Source organism: Misgurnus anguillicaudatus, chromosome 3 (genome assembly GCF_027580225.2).
Source record: "Misgurnus anguillicaudatus chromosome 3, ASM2758022v2, whole genome shotgun sequence".
NCBI classification, from domain to species: Eukaryota; Metazoa; Chordata; class Actinopteri; order Cypriniformes; family Cobitidae; genus Misgurnus; species Misgurnus anguillicaudatus.
The window spans coordinates 10438999-10457255 of record NC_073339.2 but is presented as its reverse complement, the minus strand read 5'-3'; the positions used below and the strand labels follow the sequence as shown (position 1 = coordinate 10457255).

Genomic DNA, 18257 nt, shown 5'->3' with positions numbered 1-18257 from the left:
TCTGTTGCCATGGGAACGTTATGAAGTGACGTGATTATGTGACGTGACATCATTGCAGCTTTTTCCGCAGTTTTTGCAAGTTCCGCAATTTTCACAAATTCCCGCAATTCCATTGCATAAATTGCATAAATATCTTGCATATTCCATTGCATTTTTTAAGAAAACGTGACGCAAAATCAAGGATTTTTGCCCGCAACAATCACAAAAAACTCCACGTTTTTCTGAAAGGACTGGTTAGAACAACTTTTTGTTATATAAAAATGACATCCTAACCCAAACCCCAACTCTAACCCCAACTCCAAGCGACCATGGCTTAAATATGGACAAAAACATGGAGAAACCTGTATATTAAATAACCTCATTAAGCAAATCTAAAATCTAACCCTAAACCCAAGCGAAAATGGATTAAAAAACAGAAAAAATTGAGAAACCAATAAATAAAGCGACAAATAAAGATGCACCGTTTAAGTGAATGGGAACGACTGGTGTATCATATGCACGCCAAAGTGGAATTTGGCGTATGTATTGCACGATTTTTACAATTCGTGCTTTTTATACACATCTACATGAGACTGGGTAGGTATTCCTCACAGTATTTTGATCTGATGATTTTAAATGCACTTGATTTTTAAGTTTACGGTTTTGTAAGTTAATAAGTTAAACTAACAAATGGATCCAAAATGCTAAATTTAAGTCATGATTGCTTGACGTTTGAGTACAAACTGCATTAGGGCTTTCAGTGTACATTTTTATTATTTATTGTTGAGAGAGCTCTTAAAGGTGTCTACCGTATTAATTAAACAATTAAACAGTTAATTAATGCAATCACAGTGTCAGCAAAATGTATGGCTTTCTCACACCAACAGAGTGCGCTATAATGACCCTTCTGCTATGCTGGGTGGGTGCTGTGGTGGGTAAACACAAAGAATAAGCTTGTTCGATACAAGAAAGCCCTGTACAAGTTGCACAGAAGCATTAGAGTACTTAAGCTTTGTGTTGCATTCAAAACCGCACAGAGGAAATTAATGAGTAATCAGTGGTATACATATGCATCATTTAGCGATTGCTTATTTTGCAGTTCCACTAAGCATTGTAATCAATCAAGCCAAACACCGCAGGGTTCAGCATCCATTTGTTCTAAATATATAATTCATTTGTGGTGCTGTGGCTTTGAGGCTGGAAGGAGTCCCGCAAGGCCCAACAGTCGGCCTGCTTTTGTTTTCCCTTAGGGGTCTTTAAGTCCACTACTTTATTTTCTTCAACATACTTTCTTCATTCTGCTACATAAGACAGCTCGAATGATCACTGTTCTTGTTTCAGTAGACAGTTCTGTCCATCTCCTCAACAGTGCTGTTAAAAATAAGGACATTGTGTGATAATGTCTCCCGGAGAAAAAGTCTGCCCTCCTGAACCTCCTAATCAAATACAGCTTTCCTGAATGCCAATTACTAGCAGACCATGCAAATCAGTCTAAGGAAAGAGAGCAAGTTTCTCTTTGCTGGCCATCTTTAACCTCTAGAGAATACAGTCGGTCCCTTTGGAGAGATGGGAAGTTAATGAAGTGAATGGTTGGATAAGGACTGGAGCTCGCAACATATTTTTCCCTTTTTCCTTCTGTCTCTTCCCTTTCGCTTTAATGTCATGGTATAATTATGATAACTCACAGTATGTTAGTAGCTTGTAAATAGTGCTTCATATGGTACATTTCCCAAATGCGGTTTGTAGTGCATAAAAATGGAATTAACAAGAGCCTACGACCACTCGTAAGTTTGTTCCGTGGAACTTTAATACAACTTTCCGCTTGATTTGAGTTTATTAGAGACAAAGGACAAAAAATAAACAGCGTTGATGTGCTTTTATTAGTGCAAAGGCATTCGGCACTGGATTTGAGAATATAATAAACCTGTAAACATACAATGTCACTTTTAAAATGTTGCTCTTTAATAAGCATAAGTCATTTTAATAGAATAAGAATGTTTATTTTTTATATAAATTTCTTAAAATAATACTTTTAAAATCCAGAATGCTGAATTAAGATATTAAAGAAATCAATAAATTGACAAAAAATAGCTTAACTATTTGTAGTTCTGCGTATTCACTGTAAGCAAATGTGAAATTAAATTTTTAAGACATTTTAACTTTAATTTTTTTATCCTGACTAGTGATGAGTTAACTTATAAAGTTGAATTAGCTTAGGTTAGCATTTGGTGACCATTAGATAATGACATACCAAAATGCTACCAATGTAAAAGAACAAAACTATGGTAAAAATAAAAGATAATGGCGCGCACAATTGTTAAGATAAATTCAATTTCTAGATTTTTAGATTGGGAGTGTACAATGAATTATTTAACAAAAAGAGTCCATGCAAATATAAAAAGTTTTGTTAAGTTATGAATAATTGACGACAGGCCATTTAATAATTCAAAAATAATGCACACCCAAGGTGGTAATGCAGCATAACGCAACGCGGTTACACAATTATTTTCAAATAATTGAAAGGACCGGAGTCAATTATTCCGCTTATATGGTACCCACAAACATTGCTCTGGTAGTTATTTTAAAGGGGTGGTTCAAAGGTATTTCAAGCATTCTGACATATCAACACAGAAGCAAAGTGTCAAAAAAGCAGTTGAGTATATCTGTGCCGAACACACTTTGCTGGGTTCGTACAACTTTCAGAAAGTTTTTTTTTTCGATTATGGGTCCAGCTAATGTTTTATGGGTTTCTTTATGTATCACTTCTTTTTGTGGGCACTTCACAAATATTATAAAGTACTATAATTACTATATACTATAAAGTAAAAAAGTAGTTATGTTGGTTATTACCCTTATTATTTTAATAAGGGTAAATTTAATAACACATAATCTATGATACATTTATTTTTATGAAATTTTAAAACTGGGGGCCCCTGTCACCACCTGGGCGCCCCCAATTTTAAACTCACTGTGTTATAGTTAACGTTTTACATAACATTTAGCGTCAAAAAGACAAACAACAAATGTTTTTTGTTGTAATTGACCCATGGAACAATTGGTTATGTACGTCACTTAAACTTATTATATAATTTACAAAACTTATAAACAAGATTAAGTTATTTAACTAAGGAAAAGCAAAACATATAGTTTTTTTGTGTGACTTACAGGGTTAACACATCTAAAATATAATTTTTATATACCGCCAAAACAGACCCTTCCTCATTGTATCTGTTAAGATTTGTGGTATGATATTGTAATGTTAAACTACAACCTCTTTTACTCTGTATGACATTGTTGGAATATTAACTTTAGTATAAAATGTATCCCTAATGAAATTTCGGTTTGTATTCACCTGCATGTGTCTGTCTCTTCCTGCTGGTCTTTCTCTCTAAAGGTAATTAAATGCAGTATGTTGGCTGGCTGCTAACAGAGATGCCAGCAGTGGACGGTGTTCAGCGTCGGTTCTGTGTCTCCAAAGGAAGATTGAGTCTAATGCCCTCGGAGTAACCGCAGTGTGAAGCCACAAAGAGGGAATTGTGCTGGTTACCATCCAAAAGAAGAAAGATGGGCCTTTGCTAACCGTTCGTTTGTACACAATAGGATACTTTATCACAAGGGTACAATATTTTATTATATTACATCGTAATGTTTGAATTAGTTGTGCCCTTGACTGCAATTGCATAAGAGACAAACATACAGTACATGCAAACACATTTGCAGTTACAGTTCCCTGGGTGCTGTTGAAAGTTACCTTGACATGTCAGGCATGCCAACGGGCCTTTGGTAGCATTGATTGCTCCCTAATCTGCAGTCTCATGTGCCTTCCAGTTTCCTTCTTCCTTCCTTTTTCCTCACATACACCCTCTTCCTCATAGGGCTGTTTTAAAATGAACACTAATGGCTGTATTTGCCTCTTCTGAGGTATTTGTTTCTACAAGGGGAACAAATCAGCTAATATCCAGGAGTTGTAATGAGTTGGAACATCATTCGATTAAGGAGAAAATAAAAAATGTCAAGGTTTAAGTGTATTAAAGCATTACATTTTAGGTTATTCACCAACAGATCCTGGTAAGCGCGCCAATTGCCTAAAGCTGAACTGTTGTCAAGGGGGCGCAGTGCCTCACCTCCCTCCTGTCAGTTCCTGTGAATTCACAACACAGGTGGGTTTTATACCCGGGACTGTGTGTGTCAAAAGCATGAATCAAATTACTGGACCACTACATGAATTTTTGATTTATACTTTATTTTTTTATGACTTGAGCAAATTACAGTTTTTACAAATACTGTAAGAAAATCAAAACACAGTAACAGGGACCCATTTTAATTTAATAAATACGATTTCACCAAACAGAAACAATTGCACGTAGCACAGAGCTGAGGTCAAAGAAAGATAAAAAAACATCAAACATACACAGCTAAAATCGTTTATATATTTATATTTATATATTTATATATCTATATATATAAAATCTTTACAGTAATAAAACTCTTGTCTTCTACAAAAATAATCTTCCTTACTCTTAAGAGAGAGAGAGAGAAGTGTCAGCGTTGGACTTTGATTTCCTGGCTGCCACAGTTTGTCCATTCAAAGCTCATAAAGTGTCCCGTTTTATTCCCCGATCCGAATGGAAAACCCAATTTGATAAAATTAGGGCTTAATGTCTTCTTTTACGTGTGTGCCTCGATTAACTTATGCATCATTTTTATCTTCCATGGACAATTCAGAGCAAACTCTTTAATCGTATTGCTATTGTCCCCTTTATGGCACCTCCCCAAACCCACAATCCCCTGCACTCATTTGATTTACAGTTTAAACTTAGGGTTAAGTAGCATCACCTGTTGTCTCATTTGTTTAAGACGGCATCAGAGCATTGAGCTTATGACGTTACGAAAATATAATCTCTTTTGTGATCGTATCCATCGTATCCATAATGAACTATTTATCAAAATGATTCATCTTCTACCTCTGTGAGATGCTTACAGCTTAAAAAATATGAGGGAAAATTAAAGAAAAATTATCAAAGCTCTATTTTAAACATGCAGTCGTCGATATACTGGCAATTCAGTACTAAGCATAATATACATTCATTGGTATTTGAAAAAACATATAGCCATGTTATAATCTATAGCTGACTGTGGAAATGGCAACAAAATAAAATAACAAAGTTATTGGATTTATGATGTCATAAATAGTGCATGGATGATGTCATGGCCTAATATATAAAGTGTTATATATTATAATTATTTTGGCGCTGTAATAGTACCGAGTGATTCCCAGTTCTTAAGTCTCAGTACCAAGTCTGTATTTTAATACTAGCTTTACTCGTGGCTGTTGTTTACTATTAACAGATGTTTTAAAGGTGCAATGTGGGACTTTTAGAAGGATGTCTTCACAGAAATGCAATATAATCTACATAACATTATTATCAGTGGTATATAAAGTCCTTAAATAATGAACTGTATTGTTTTTATTACCTTAGAATGAGCCGTTTTTATCTACATACACCACAGGTCTCCGTACATTGAAGTCGCCGTCATGTTTCTACAGTAGCCCTACAAGCTTGTTTCGTCCCTACGTTGTCTCAGACTACGACTTGTCCTGTGGAAGCTACCGTAGCTTCTCTTCGTGTTTCGAAATTGAGGTCGGTTGTAATTCGCAATCTCACTGCTAGATGCCGCTAAAAACCCCACAACGGACCTTTAAGACATGTACTTACACATTCATACATTCATACCCGTCAGCCTGTACAATTTACGCGTGAGATGACACTGATTATAAAAGCATTAAAACATCATGTGGCGTATACATTTGCTCAATTTTGTATCATGTAACCCGCTGTGATTATTTAGTTTAACATCAAACATGAAACGCGTCTTGTGGAGTTCATATTATTGTTACCCGCTTGGCCATGATGTCTGAAGGACATCAATTCAGTTTACACAGTATATTTTGATTTTAACTGATATGTACCTGTAAACCAACAGTCCAAGTTATAACAAAATAGTTGACACATAATGAATTTAACTTAAAAAAATTGCAAAAAGGAAATACATTGAATTTTAGTAGTAAAATCAACATCTTTGTGTTACATAGTTACACAAAATGAAACCCAAGTTTATTTTTAAACCATTTCTAAAAAGTCACGTATTCATGTTCAACTCATGAATACCGTACTGCCACTGTTAGAAATAAAATGAAGACACTTACGAGAAACCAAGATTAACTTTTCCCCACCCTTTTTCATCCTTGCACATGCCGGTTGTTCCTGCTAACTCTGTACATACCGGTGATATTTAGAAATAAACGGCATCAAAAATGTTCTCTTATTGAATACACAGACGTATAAAAAGCTGTACAAAGTTTGTTCTAGTATTCACAGAGCACAGTAAACGTAATGTCCAACATGCATGAGTACTAAATAAAGCTTGAAACCTTTGTGTCCGCATGATCAAAGTCTTTAAACATGACGGAGTCCAGAGTTCAAACGTCCATGTATGTAGGAAGATCTGATGAGAATTTGACATGTGGATGAGGTTTGATGCATTCTGAGAAAGAAGACAAACAGACGGATAAAATCTGAATTTGTGCCATGATGATACATCTTGCACAAAAACATACCAAGAATTTACAAAATACATGCTTCAATGTGATTGGCTGGCTTCTACACATTTACATTTATGTAATTATGTACTTATATAGAGTGCCGCAGGGATGACATATTTTTGTAGGCCAACCTGCTTATGCCGCGTACACGTTTTGTCCAAAAGAAAATCTTCACAGATGAACACAACGTTCATGCATTTTGAAGTCTACAATCTCTTGACCTCACTGTCACCAAACATGTTTCCTGAAAAGAAAATTCTCTGTGGATAAAGCTTTGTTGGGAATTGTGCCCATGTTGAGTTGTTTCAGAGATCTTAATGCGTGATTACATTAAAAGTTCCCGACAACGTCTGTAGTCCCATGTAGCAACTTGTTAGCAATCAGCCTTTTAAAGAAACTTTAAAAAGGCACGAGTGAGAGTATTACGTTTTTTATGTCTTAGAGTAAGACGTGAGGGCTTATGTTAAACCAAGATCTTATTTAGGGAGTTTAACCAAAACCCCATTCAGAAAATCCTTTGATTTTGGGCCAATTGAACCGGAAGTGCTAAAATGCTAACTCCCTTTCAGGTTTTGCCTACAAAAATAAATCATCCCTGTGTTACTCTATTGCACCGCTAAAGCAATGCTTTGCCAGTTGGGCTACTTTCAGAAGTCTTAAGTTTTTTATCGGTCTGCTAAGAAATAAAGTTGTGTTAGTAGCCACTAGATAATTTTAGTTTTTCCTAAAACGGTTAGTGCAAGTAAACAAGAAATCCTTAAGGATACCTGTACTCTGTATTTTCTAAGTTAAATAGTTCTTAGTACTTTTGGACAGACTGAAATTCAAAAACTTTCAAAGTGTTTGATTCCCAATGAGGCAACGTATGATGTTAAGATCCAAGGGTATGCGAACATCTAAACCGCACATATGGGATAATATATCTTCCATGTCAGACAGCTTCCTAAGGGCACTATAAAGTAAATAAAATCTCTTATTTTTACCACGGTACTGTGTTACTGTACATCAGGAGACCTCACTAAATGAGAGCATTACTTACCGATGACCTGGGTGCTGGGCTCAGGGTCCAGTGGCTCCAGTGAGGTGAGCAGTTCTCTCTGAGAACTGCAGCTGGGTGTGCTGTCAGTTGGGCTCACTGGACTCTGGATCATTTCTTGTTCTTTTTCGTCCTGCATCGCTGCATAGACGTGGAGGCCTGGGATCTTCCTTGAGGAAAGATTTACAATGAGACACAGGAAAAACATGCTGTTTGCTATAAGTATTATTTTGCAAAATCAATGTAAAAAATTAGCCTGGGTTTTCCCATGCTGCCTTGCGTGCAAATGTATTCACGCTGCAAGTCTAGCATGGAAACTATGGCCCTTTTTGCCCCTGAAATAGGGAACCAATCACAGAATGGGGAGGAGGCAGCAAGACGATGACGATGTTTATGCGACACACCGAAGCAGTTTTGTTATTTGTTATAACACGGCAACAGACGCAAAGTTACTTTTCAATGCAGCCTAGACAGTGTTCTAAGTAGTTTTAAACCCAAGTTTATTTAAAAAAGAGCAACTTTTGGCGTTAAACAATTTCATATCCAAGAAGGATGTTTGGATATGGCAAGACATGATAACCACGGAGTTTTATAGGACCAACCAAATATCATATTGTCATTATGCCTGCACTGTGGTTGTCATAGTGCCATTAAGTTGTGTTGCTTTTCAATGTCAATATACAGCTACCGGTTTAGTTGCATAGCTTTTAGCTGTGTGCACACGAACCGATAAAAGTCGTTTAAGTTTGAATTGATGTCGCTCTACATATTCGTCATCTGGTATAATTGAAACGATTGGCTATGAGCTACGTACAGACGCATTTGATAAACATTCGTAGTGCCCAATAAACGGCTCCGGGCATTCGCAAACCACGCCTCAAATATGAGAAAATGAGCATATGGACTGAGTCTGGTGTTAGCCAGGCTAGTAAAAAATGCAGCATATTAAGGCCCAATCCCATTTCTATGTCTTACCCCTTACCCTTAACCCTACCCCTTAGTTTTGCACGTTCATGAGAGAGTAAGGCCCAATTGGGATAGCCCTTTCGCTCTCGTGAATGTGCAAAACTAAGGGGTAGGGGTAAAGGAAAGGGGTAAGACAGAGAAATGGGATTGGACCTAAGTTAAACAAGTTCAACTTGTTTTTATAAGTTATATCAACTTATCATATGTCAAAACCTAAAATAGAAGGTTATATTAACTTGCAAAACCAAGTTGTTTTAATCACATGCTTCCTTTTTTTACAGTGCCCTGCTGAAAAAAACATCTTAAACCAGCCTAAGTTGGTTGGCTGGTTTTAGCTGGTTTAAGATGGAAATAGCTGGTTTCAGCTGGCCTCCCAGCTGGACCAGGCTGGTTTTAGCTCATCTCCCAGCCCAGCCAGGGTAAGGGTGGTCAAGCCGGCCCCCCAGGCTGGCCGCCTTAAACCAGCTAAGACCAGCCAGCCTGACCAGCTAAGACCAGCCTGACCAGCTTAAACCAGCTAAGACAAGCCAGCCGACTAGCTAAGATCAGCCTGACCAGCTTAAATCAGCCAAAACCAGCCTGACCAGCCAAGACCAGCCATCCTGGCCAGCTTAAACCACCTAAGACCAGCCTGACCAGCTTAAACCAGCCTGGCCATCTTAAACCATCTAAACCAGCCTGACCACCTCAGACCAGCTAAGACCAACCATCATGACCAGCTAAAACCAGCCAGACTAGCTAAAAAAGTGGTCAAAATCCCTTTTAAACCAGCTATGACCAGGCTGTTTTTTTTCAGCAGGGTGCATGTACATCTGCATGTAACTCCAGATAAAAAGAAAATGCTGTTTTTCATCGCTGAGTGTAATCAGCCACTACAAGACACAATTTCGCTAAAGGTAATATCGCACAGGGATGATCACTTCCGATTGGAATTCACCCAATGACCCATCAAACATGCTTGGGGGGAAGATCACCTAGATGGAAAACAGGAAATGTAAGCTAACACATCATTATCGACTTGTACTACTCATCATTCGGGTAGCTTGTGTTTATAGTTCGTAAGTGTGGCAAGGCAAGCTGTGGATAGGCCTCGGGGAGAAATTTGTAATAGGACACGGGTGAGGAACAAATGACCTTTGCGTAATAAGCCTCGCTTAAGAGTTACAACTAGTTAAAACTAGTTTGCATGAGCTAAACCGACAGCTCCCATCGGAGAGCAGATTTTATCCGCCTTTGTCTGCATCATTATGGCGAGAGACTACCGTAAGCAAAAACGAGCAGAGAACTTAAACTCAGCATTGCCTTTGAGGATTCAAAAGCGATTTTATAGTGCTAAATACAGCCGGTTTGGGACGCATCAGACAGGAAACGCAACACAATGGACAGCTCATTAGGTTGTGATCTAATGTCCTCATTAACAGACCACGTACGTCAGCAGTGTAAATTTATACTGGTTGCAAAGACCGGACTGAAACGTACCAAAAATGAAAGCGTTTGAAAATTCCTGGCACATGTTTAGTCTCCATAGTCTCTTGTCTCTCTCTCTCTATCCCCTGATCTTGTCGTATTGACCCCTCTTGCCCTTTTCTCGCTCTGCCCAGCGATGAAACGATGCAATCATTTAACATTTCATAAAGGTCAACTTGAAAAACTCAAAGGGCTAAATATTGATAATGTCTGTGTGCTGACTGACATTTCTCATTTGCTATGAGCACTTAGTCAAAAAAAGTAGAAGATGACTCTCCAATAGATTTGAATCAGCAGTCGACACATCCCACCTGTGGTTTATCACATTTGACCCACGTGGGATCAGTTGTTTTAAAGTTTTATAGCTAAACTGACCCAAAATGTAAAGACTTAAATCTTCCCAGAATCCCATGAGAACGACCCAAAAAGGATCTTTAAAGCAAATCTGATCATACAAAGGAGTTTCAGGGTTCCCACACCTTAGTTAACTTCAAATTCAAAGACCTTTCAAGGACTTTCCAGGTCCAATACCCTCAAATTCAAGGACTAAATGTGGGGACACATTTCAAGTGAGAGCAACGTTACATTGTGTTACCTTTTAAGATACATTGTTACAGTTCCCTTTTAAGGGAACTCGCGCTGCGTCACTGCGGTGACACTTTGGGGACGCTTCCAGGGGTAAGTGCGTCTGATTGTGTATATCAAATTCAACCAATGGTGAGGCTTAACGACAAAGACAGGGTGACGCGGGAGCCAGGAAGTATATCGCTATCTGAAATATTGCCAAAGACGGCGTTACAGGGACGCATGAAGTATGAGGGAGACGCAGCGTCTCGTTCCCTTCTCAGGGAACAACAGTTACATACGTAACCCAAGGCATTTTCATGTGTCAAACACAACTATGCAAAAAAGCATTTTGGTATGAATCAACATTCGCTTACAGAAGATATAAGCATTTAAAGCGAACAGTTTAGCACGTGTGCTTAAAAGGTCTAGAAATTTTATGATATTATCCTACACTACGCAGGGAATAATATAGATTTTTTTCCTTGCATAAAATAGATTCAAGCACTTTCAATGACCTGTATCTATGTATGTATATTTTCAAAAACTTCCCAGGGCCTTGAATTCTCCCCCCAGATTCCCAAACTTTCAAGGATTTCAAGGACCCGTGGGAACCCTGGAGTTAATGTGATCAATGTGACTAATTTGCTTATTTAAAGTTCTGTACTACTGTATATGTGTAGGACACTTCAAATATTTAAATACACTTTAAGTCATTTTGTATCTATCTCTGTCTATCCATTCACATGGTCACGTTTAACAAATGGATAACAGTACCTTTTGAATTTATAGATGAGGAACACTGCTAAACCCGCCACGACCACAGAGAGGAGCATGAGCATAGCAGAGCCACTGTGGTTCTCACTTGTGTCCACTAGAGGCGCTAGACACAGAGGGAAAACAAGCAGAAGACACGATGGCTTGTTATTAAGCTGCACTCTTGCATTACGTGTCCTTCAAGACCTAATGCTCTATAAAAGAGTTCATTACACATCCCGTGATAAGATACTGTACATGTCATCCCTCGTTCAACATATCGAACACACTAGCAATTCATTACCTGCTGATAAATGGGCGGCATATACTGTGATCTGGACTCCTGGTCTGAGTGTGAACTGAACCAGATTCTGATTCAGAGCACTGAGGACCAGTTCTGAGAGCTGAATGGAGAAAGAAAGAAAATATTAACAGTATCATACACATCTTTATACATTCTCACTGCTGCATTCTGTATCATACATCATGCAAAAATCTGCAGATTTTGATATAAGACATTACTGCCCTCTAGGTGTTTAATTTCTCTCTTTACTGAGAGTCCTGATGCATTAGGTCGATGCACAAGCTTGTGATGATGTTTGTCCTATGCGAGTTTCTACCATGCCGCGATGATAACTTTGCATAAATCTCCCATATCACCTTCACTCAAAATATAGATATATGAGATGGGATGCATCTCATTTGGGCCTAACATATCGCTGCTTCAAACGCAGAGACCTTGACTGTCAAGTTTTTTTTTTTATGTATGCATAAATCTTAATCCGGAGTACATATTAACGGCCCTCCTGAAATCAAGCCTTTGTTTTTGTGTTTTGCTACGGGTTTCTTTAAGCCTTATCTTAAAAAGGCAGGTCAGACGTGAGGTCACAAAACAACTCGAGGAGTCCATTTTGTTCTGCTTAGGCTTCATTAAATCCGTCTCGTTTACTAAATGACTCCTGACTTATTTCAGCGCTCCTTTATGTCTCCGTCTCGCCCACCTTCTCCCTCTCTCTTTATTTCTCGACTATTTAAAATGAGACCGTTCCGTGAATAATTACTTTCTTTATGAATTGTACCAGGGTCAGTGAGTCTATTATACTTTTTTTAATAAGGCTATCCACACATTAGACTTTCAACATGCCACCCTTGAATAGAGATTTATGAAGATCTGCTTTTATAAGGTCTTCTGGAGTTTCAAGGTAAGAAAAATGCACTGCACTGGGCACCTATTCAAGAACATCACCTGCGATCTAATATTGCTGGCCTATAGGCGATAGAAAGACTGAAATGGATATGATCCATAGTAATATGACCTTCCCGCTGTCCTGTAAGAAATCACTGTCCCAAAATTATATATAGACGACACTGCTCTGTAATATTGGAGGATATGAGGCATATATTCATATTCGGTAATGACTGTTCATTATGGCCAAATACACTGAGCTACATCCGAAATGACCCGTGGACGAACATCCTAAACCCAAAACGGTTTGACAGACTAATTAATTATGCCCTTTTGTAATTTTTAAGTCATGTAAAAGGCATTGAGTTGGTATTTTGTACACAACAAAGTATCTAATTTAATAAATTAATCATATGGGTATATAAAGTAATCAACCACAGTAACAGACGTCATTTATTTATTTCTTTAGCGAGTAAAATGTCAGGCCAAGCTATTGATCTGACTCGCATATGTGTACATTATTGTAATAATTATAACTGTTCAATAGAAATATTAAGTTCTTAATCTGTTCAACTTTTTCATAAATTAATTTGGTGCACCTGACAGGAAAACTCAGTAAGTGTGAGCCAGCAGGAGTTAAATGGGCCAACATTGACATCTGCTGGAGAGCATCTGAAATCCTTATCTCTGGATTTTATAAAGCCCACCTTCTTGCAGTCTTAAAAGATGCTTTTTTATTGATCGTCTTAGCAACACAGTGAGAAAACAGGATTCAAGCTATTCAGCGAAAGTTGATCATAACAGTATGTCCAATACCTGGTCTAAATATGCCGCTGTTTTGTCTGGCTTCCCTTCTGTCACTTGTTTGTCCGGTAACAGAAAAAACTCAGCTGCTGTTGGCAGTCCAGGCAGAACAGTGACCAACAGCTGTTCTGGACTCACACCTGTCGCCTAAACAAAAGACATTACAATACAAACTATTAGAAATACAAAACTCATTTAAAGGCAGGGTATCTGATTTTATCCAGAAACATTTTTAGTTATGCTGGTTGAAAGTCTCCTCACATCCTGATATATGATCATGATGTTAAACTGTCTAAATGTATTTGTATACATATATGTCATCTGTGAAAGGCGTAGGACCAAAAAATTTTTTAACTAGCATTGAACTCAGGCCAAATGCAATAATGCAATTTTTGCTTCACTTTTGTGAATGTGTTTTGCATGACCCTGTGCACCCTGTTCACGCAGACATCTTACGTCATCAGCACTTTCATGTTTGAGGCAAACAAACGTTCCTGCTGATTGACAACCTGCACAAGAGCGACAAATCGAAAGACATTTTTTAAAACTACAAAAACTGTCTGGATCAGCAAAGAGCAAAAACCCGAATTAACATTAGTACCTTTACTGCTTTTCCACGAGATGCAAACAGCTGTGGGAGGCAAAGGGTCTGAAAGTGTTGTTGCAGTGTTTCTTTGGGAAAGGTAGGTACGCGATAATATTCAATTTGGATGGATTCAGATATTGTATTTTGATGAAACATTGTGTTGCTTATTTAGTTTGTGTACTGTTTTCAAAATTTCAAGCCATGTATCTAAATCTGATTGAAAACAGTTGTTTATGTTTGTTATTTTGGTAATGTTATTCAGTTTTTACTGCAAAGTTTTCTTACTGGTGAATAAAACATGATATTTGGACGCCTGGGCTGTGCGTGTTCATGTGTTTTGGAGGAGGTGTGGCTTTGGATGGCAATTTGAATGGAGGGTGGGATCGTGATTTAGTGCTAGTAGGCTAAAGCTGGCATTTTTCAAAATCAGATACCCTGCCTTTAAAGGAAAAAAACAACATATTTTGCAAACACTACACATTTGTACCTTAAGCGTGCATATTAGTACCCCAAGGGTATATATTAGGACCTTTTTAACTCTTTTCCCACCATTGACGAGACATCTCGTCAATCAAGAGAAAACGCTTCCCCGCCAATGACGAGTATTTCCGTCTTTCCGCAATATCGCTATTATCCACTAGGTGGCGCCCTTCCTCAACTTTTTAAAACCGGAAGTATTGCCTTATGGCAAGCTGCTGCATGTCCGTGTCTGTTTTAAAGATCACTCTGAATGGGATCTCTATAAAAAGTCTGTCACAAAAATTGAATTATCTCTGCTTTTTGCTCAAAATGTGTTTTTGCAGAAACCTACCCATATTCAAAAGCTGATTACAAAAGAACTACTGAAGGTAGGATGAAAAGTTTTTTTTTTAAAAGCAGAGGGTCTGTTCTTTCATTTGGTAAATTGTATGTTTATATATTTGAAGAAGAACATTTTCTGGAAGGCTTTAACTTTTGTGAAAATCATGAAAAACGCTGGCGCTGGCTGGCAACTTTTTTAAAAATGCTGGCGGTGAGAGAGTTAAAAGGGTACCATCCCTTGTATCTTTATTTACTTTATGTATAAGAATTTATACAAGTTTTAGTCTGTCTCATGCTCTCGCCATTTATCATATATTCACTAAATATTTTTGCTTCAAATCTGCTTAAACCCGGCCTCAGGCCATGCAGAAATACCGGTTTGTTGGCAGAATCCATTAAGAGTTTGATAAAAAAAAAATTTTAGTTTACAAGAAAAGATGTCAGATTCACTCTATCTATCGATCGATCGATCGATATACAGATATAAAGCTATCTGGCTATATACTGTACTGTGTGTGTATCCCCCAATATACAGATATACAGATTGATAGACAGACATGCAAATGAATAGATATATATTTCAAGGTCACAATTTCCAGAGTGTTATTGTACATATGTCCAATACAAAACTCATTACACACATTACCACTAACCAGCTGGAGCAGAACAGGCATATGGCTCACATGAGAAGTGTTATTCTCATGTGTCATATTCTATAAACATCCATATAGAAAGTGCCTACATTCAGCCATGAGGGACGAGCTGATCAGCGGTGATTATTTCTGTGTGCAGTGCCATATGTCTGAATATCTGGGAAGCTTATTCTGGTCAAAATGGTGTTTCTCAAGACAGCATCCACAACAGACATTGAGGGGGACATGCCCCCCCCCCCAAAAAAATAATTGGATATCGTATCATTGTATGTATGTATATTTTTAATATACATACATGTGTTTTGGTCCCCCAATGTTTAAGATTTTTTTTAATCTACCAGTAAATGCTAATCTTCAAAAAAAAAAAAAAAACCATCTTTCATACTGACTACAGTATGCTTGTAGTTTTACACATTTGCAATCAAAAGTTCTAATCTTTTGGCTCCAAAATCTGAACACACTTTTGGCATGTTTTCCTGGATTGGGCTGACTTGGACCAAATTCGGATATCTTATAATTTTTTTGTATTTTTTAGGGATTATCTCCATATTGTCTAATTAAGCTTGGTTTATCCCACTTTTAAACACGAAGGCACAGACACATTTCCGAGAAACATTCCCATTAGCAATCTATTCTGGTTCCTTATTCATCTCTCCAGGAGAGTCTATAACCATCATAAACATTGCTTGATGAAATCATTGACCGTTCAAGTGAGAAATTAGTCATCTTATACATCCTGTCCCCAATAACCATGTCAGAAAGGAACACAAATAAACACTCCTGTTTCCTTAGTTTACATCTAATTCATTAATCATAGTTTGCTATTGGATATTGCTGGACAGTGGCAAGTGGTTTCATTCTACACAGAATTTTATTGGAAAACAAATGCTTGTTGTTTAACTCTTTCCCCGCCAGCGTTTTTAAAGCAACACTACGTAGTTTCCATGTAAAAATGACTTACAGCTCCCCCATGTGGTTGAAAAGCACAACAGTGCCTGGTATCAGACACTCTTCTGCAGGCAGGGGGAGGGGCGGGGCTGTGTGCTCTACCCTCCATCGCCACTTTCAGAGTGTGCTTGTAGCAGCTAGGAGGCTGCTCAGGTTGCAGCAACAGTACAATGTGTCCAGTTAAAAGTTGTTCTATCACTGAAATCATTATTTAAAGGTACAAAAAACTACATAGTGTTGCTTTAAAAATATAAATATATCAAATGAAAGAACAGAACCTCTGCTTTGAAAAAAAGGTTTCATCCTACCTTAATTTGTTCTCTTTGTATTATCTCTGAGATAAAACGCTGAGATAAAGGCATTTTTGTAAAGGACTTTTGTTAGAGATCAGATTCAGCAGAGTTTTTACTGTTTTTGGATCAGTGGATGCTTCTGTTTTTTTTGGATAAAAAAAATTTGGATAAGAGTGCCACCTAGTGGATAATAGAGGAATGGATTGCCGTAAAAACACGTCAGGAAAGCGTCATTAACAGGGAAGTATTTTCTCTTAATTGATGAGATAACTTGTCAATGGCAGAAAAAGACTTAATATACATTCAGAAAGTTACAGCTATGTCTTATAAAATATGCGGTAATAGCAAAGTGGACTCGATACCAATAGTCCTGGACTAAGTACAGTTCAGTGTGTTATTAACATCCTGGGGTCCAAAAATGCAGTGCCGCGTTTTGACGTGTTTTCTCCACACTAAAGCAGAATCAACTTAAAATACTCTATCATTAATAATCATACACTTACATGTTAGACATCATTTGAAACCGTGAAGGGTCTACTTTTATTTCTCTACATTCACAATAACAACAAACGTACATGTTACTCATATATAATTGAAGCACAGTTTGTGCTGATATTAGCCGTTAATATATGTTGAAAGCAACTGAAAATCTCTGCCAGTGTCCCAAAATGGTCGGACCCCAGGGGGTTAAAGTCAAAGTTTTGGTCACATGGTAAATGTTAAAGAGCTTACCTGCATCATAGAGTTTTTAATGACTCGACTGACATCGAGTCTCCATTCGGCCACGTCAGGGTTGTGATCGTCAAGATTGGATGAAAAGGCAAGAAGGTGAGATCTGAAGTATTCTGCAAATGGACCATTGCACATTGTTCATTTCAGTGGTCCAAAATAAATTCAACATGAAGAAGTCGCACCACTAGGCGGCCATGTTTGCAATACCTCTGTGCAGTTATTTCATTCATGCAAGGCTAAAGTTTTATCTACTTGAATAAAAAAACAGATATCTCTATAATCACTACCTGATATCACAATTAAACAACACATGTTCAATGCGGCTTCAAAGGGCTCTAAATGATCCCAACCGAGGCATAAGGGTCTTAAATATTTCGCCCAAAAAAATAATGTTGCACTAACCCTGTGATGCTATTCCTTGACCTTGTAAACACTTGAGAGGTAGTTTCCCAAACGCCATTCGTGACCTTTCGAAGTGATTACATAATATGGTAGGACACAGACGTGCATGACAGAGCTAGTGCAGGTTGAGAAGTTGTGGTTAAAAAGTACTTTTTTTGTGAATTAGATAAGACTTTTATTCCTCGGTTGGGATCATTTAGAGCCCTTTAAAGCTGCATTGAAACTGCAATTCGGACCTTCAAACCGTTGGGTTCAATTGAAGTCCACTAAATGGAGAAAAATCCTTGAATGTTTTTCTAAAAATAAAATAAAATAAAATAAAATAAAATAAAATAAAATAAAATAAAATAAAATAAAATAAAATAAAATAAAATAAAATAAAATAAAATAAAATAAAATAAAATAAAATAAAATAAAATAAAATAAAATAAAATGTGTGATGGGGGTGAGTAAATTATCAGGAAATTTTCTTATAAAAGT

General features: G+C 37.4%; 1 protein-coding gene across 4 annotated transcripts in view; it reads right to left on the bottom strand.

Annotated features, from left to right (window-relative positions):
• Positions 1 to 4419: 4419 nt before the first annotated feature.
• sorcs1 (sortilin-related VPS10 domain containing receptor 1) overlaps positions 4420 to 18257 on the bottom strand; it is a 212705-nt gene continuing 198867 nt past the window's right edge. The window contains exons 22-27 of one of the 4 annotated variants that reach the window (XR_008644302.2): positions 17376 to 17488; positions 13375 to 13509; positions 11677 to 11776; positions 11394 to 11490; positions 7623 to 7785; positions 4420 to 6525 (exon numbers count right to left, since the gene is read on the bottom strand). Coding sequence is in view for 2 of the 4 variants with exons in the window: in XM_055204566.2 (XP_055060541.2) it covers positions 6461 to 6525; positions 7623 to 7789; positions 11394 to 11499; positions 11677 to 11776; positions 13375 to 13509; positions 17376 to 17488 (686 nt within the window). In the remaining 2 variants the exon portion in view is untranslated. Of the gene's footprint in view, positions 6526 to 7622; positions 7790 to 11393; positions 11500 to 11676; positions 11777 to 13374; positions 13510 to 17375; positions 17489 to 18257 lie in introns of all 4 variants that reach the window. The other 3 variants (XR_008644301.2, XM_055204567.2, XM_055204566.2) reach the window with 3 other exon arrangements.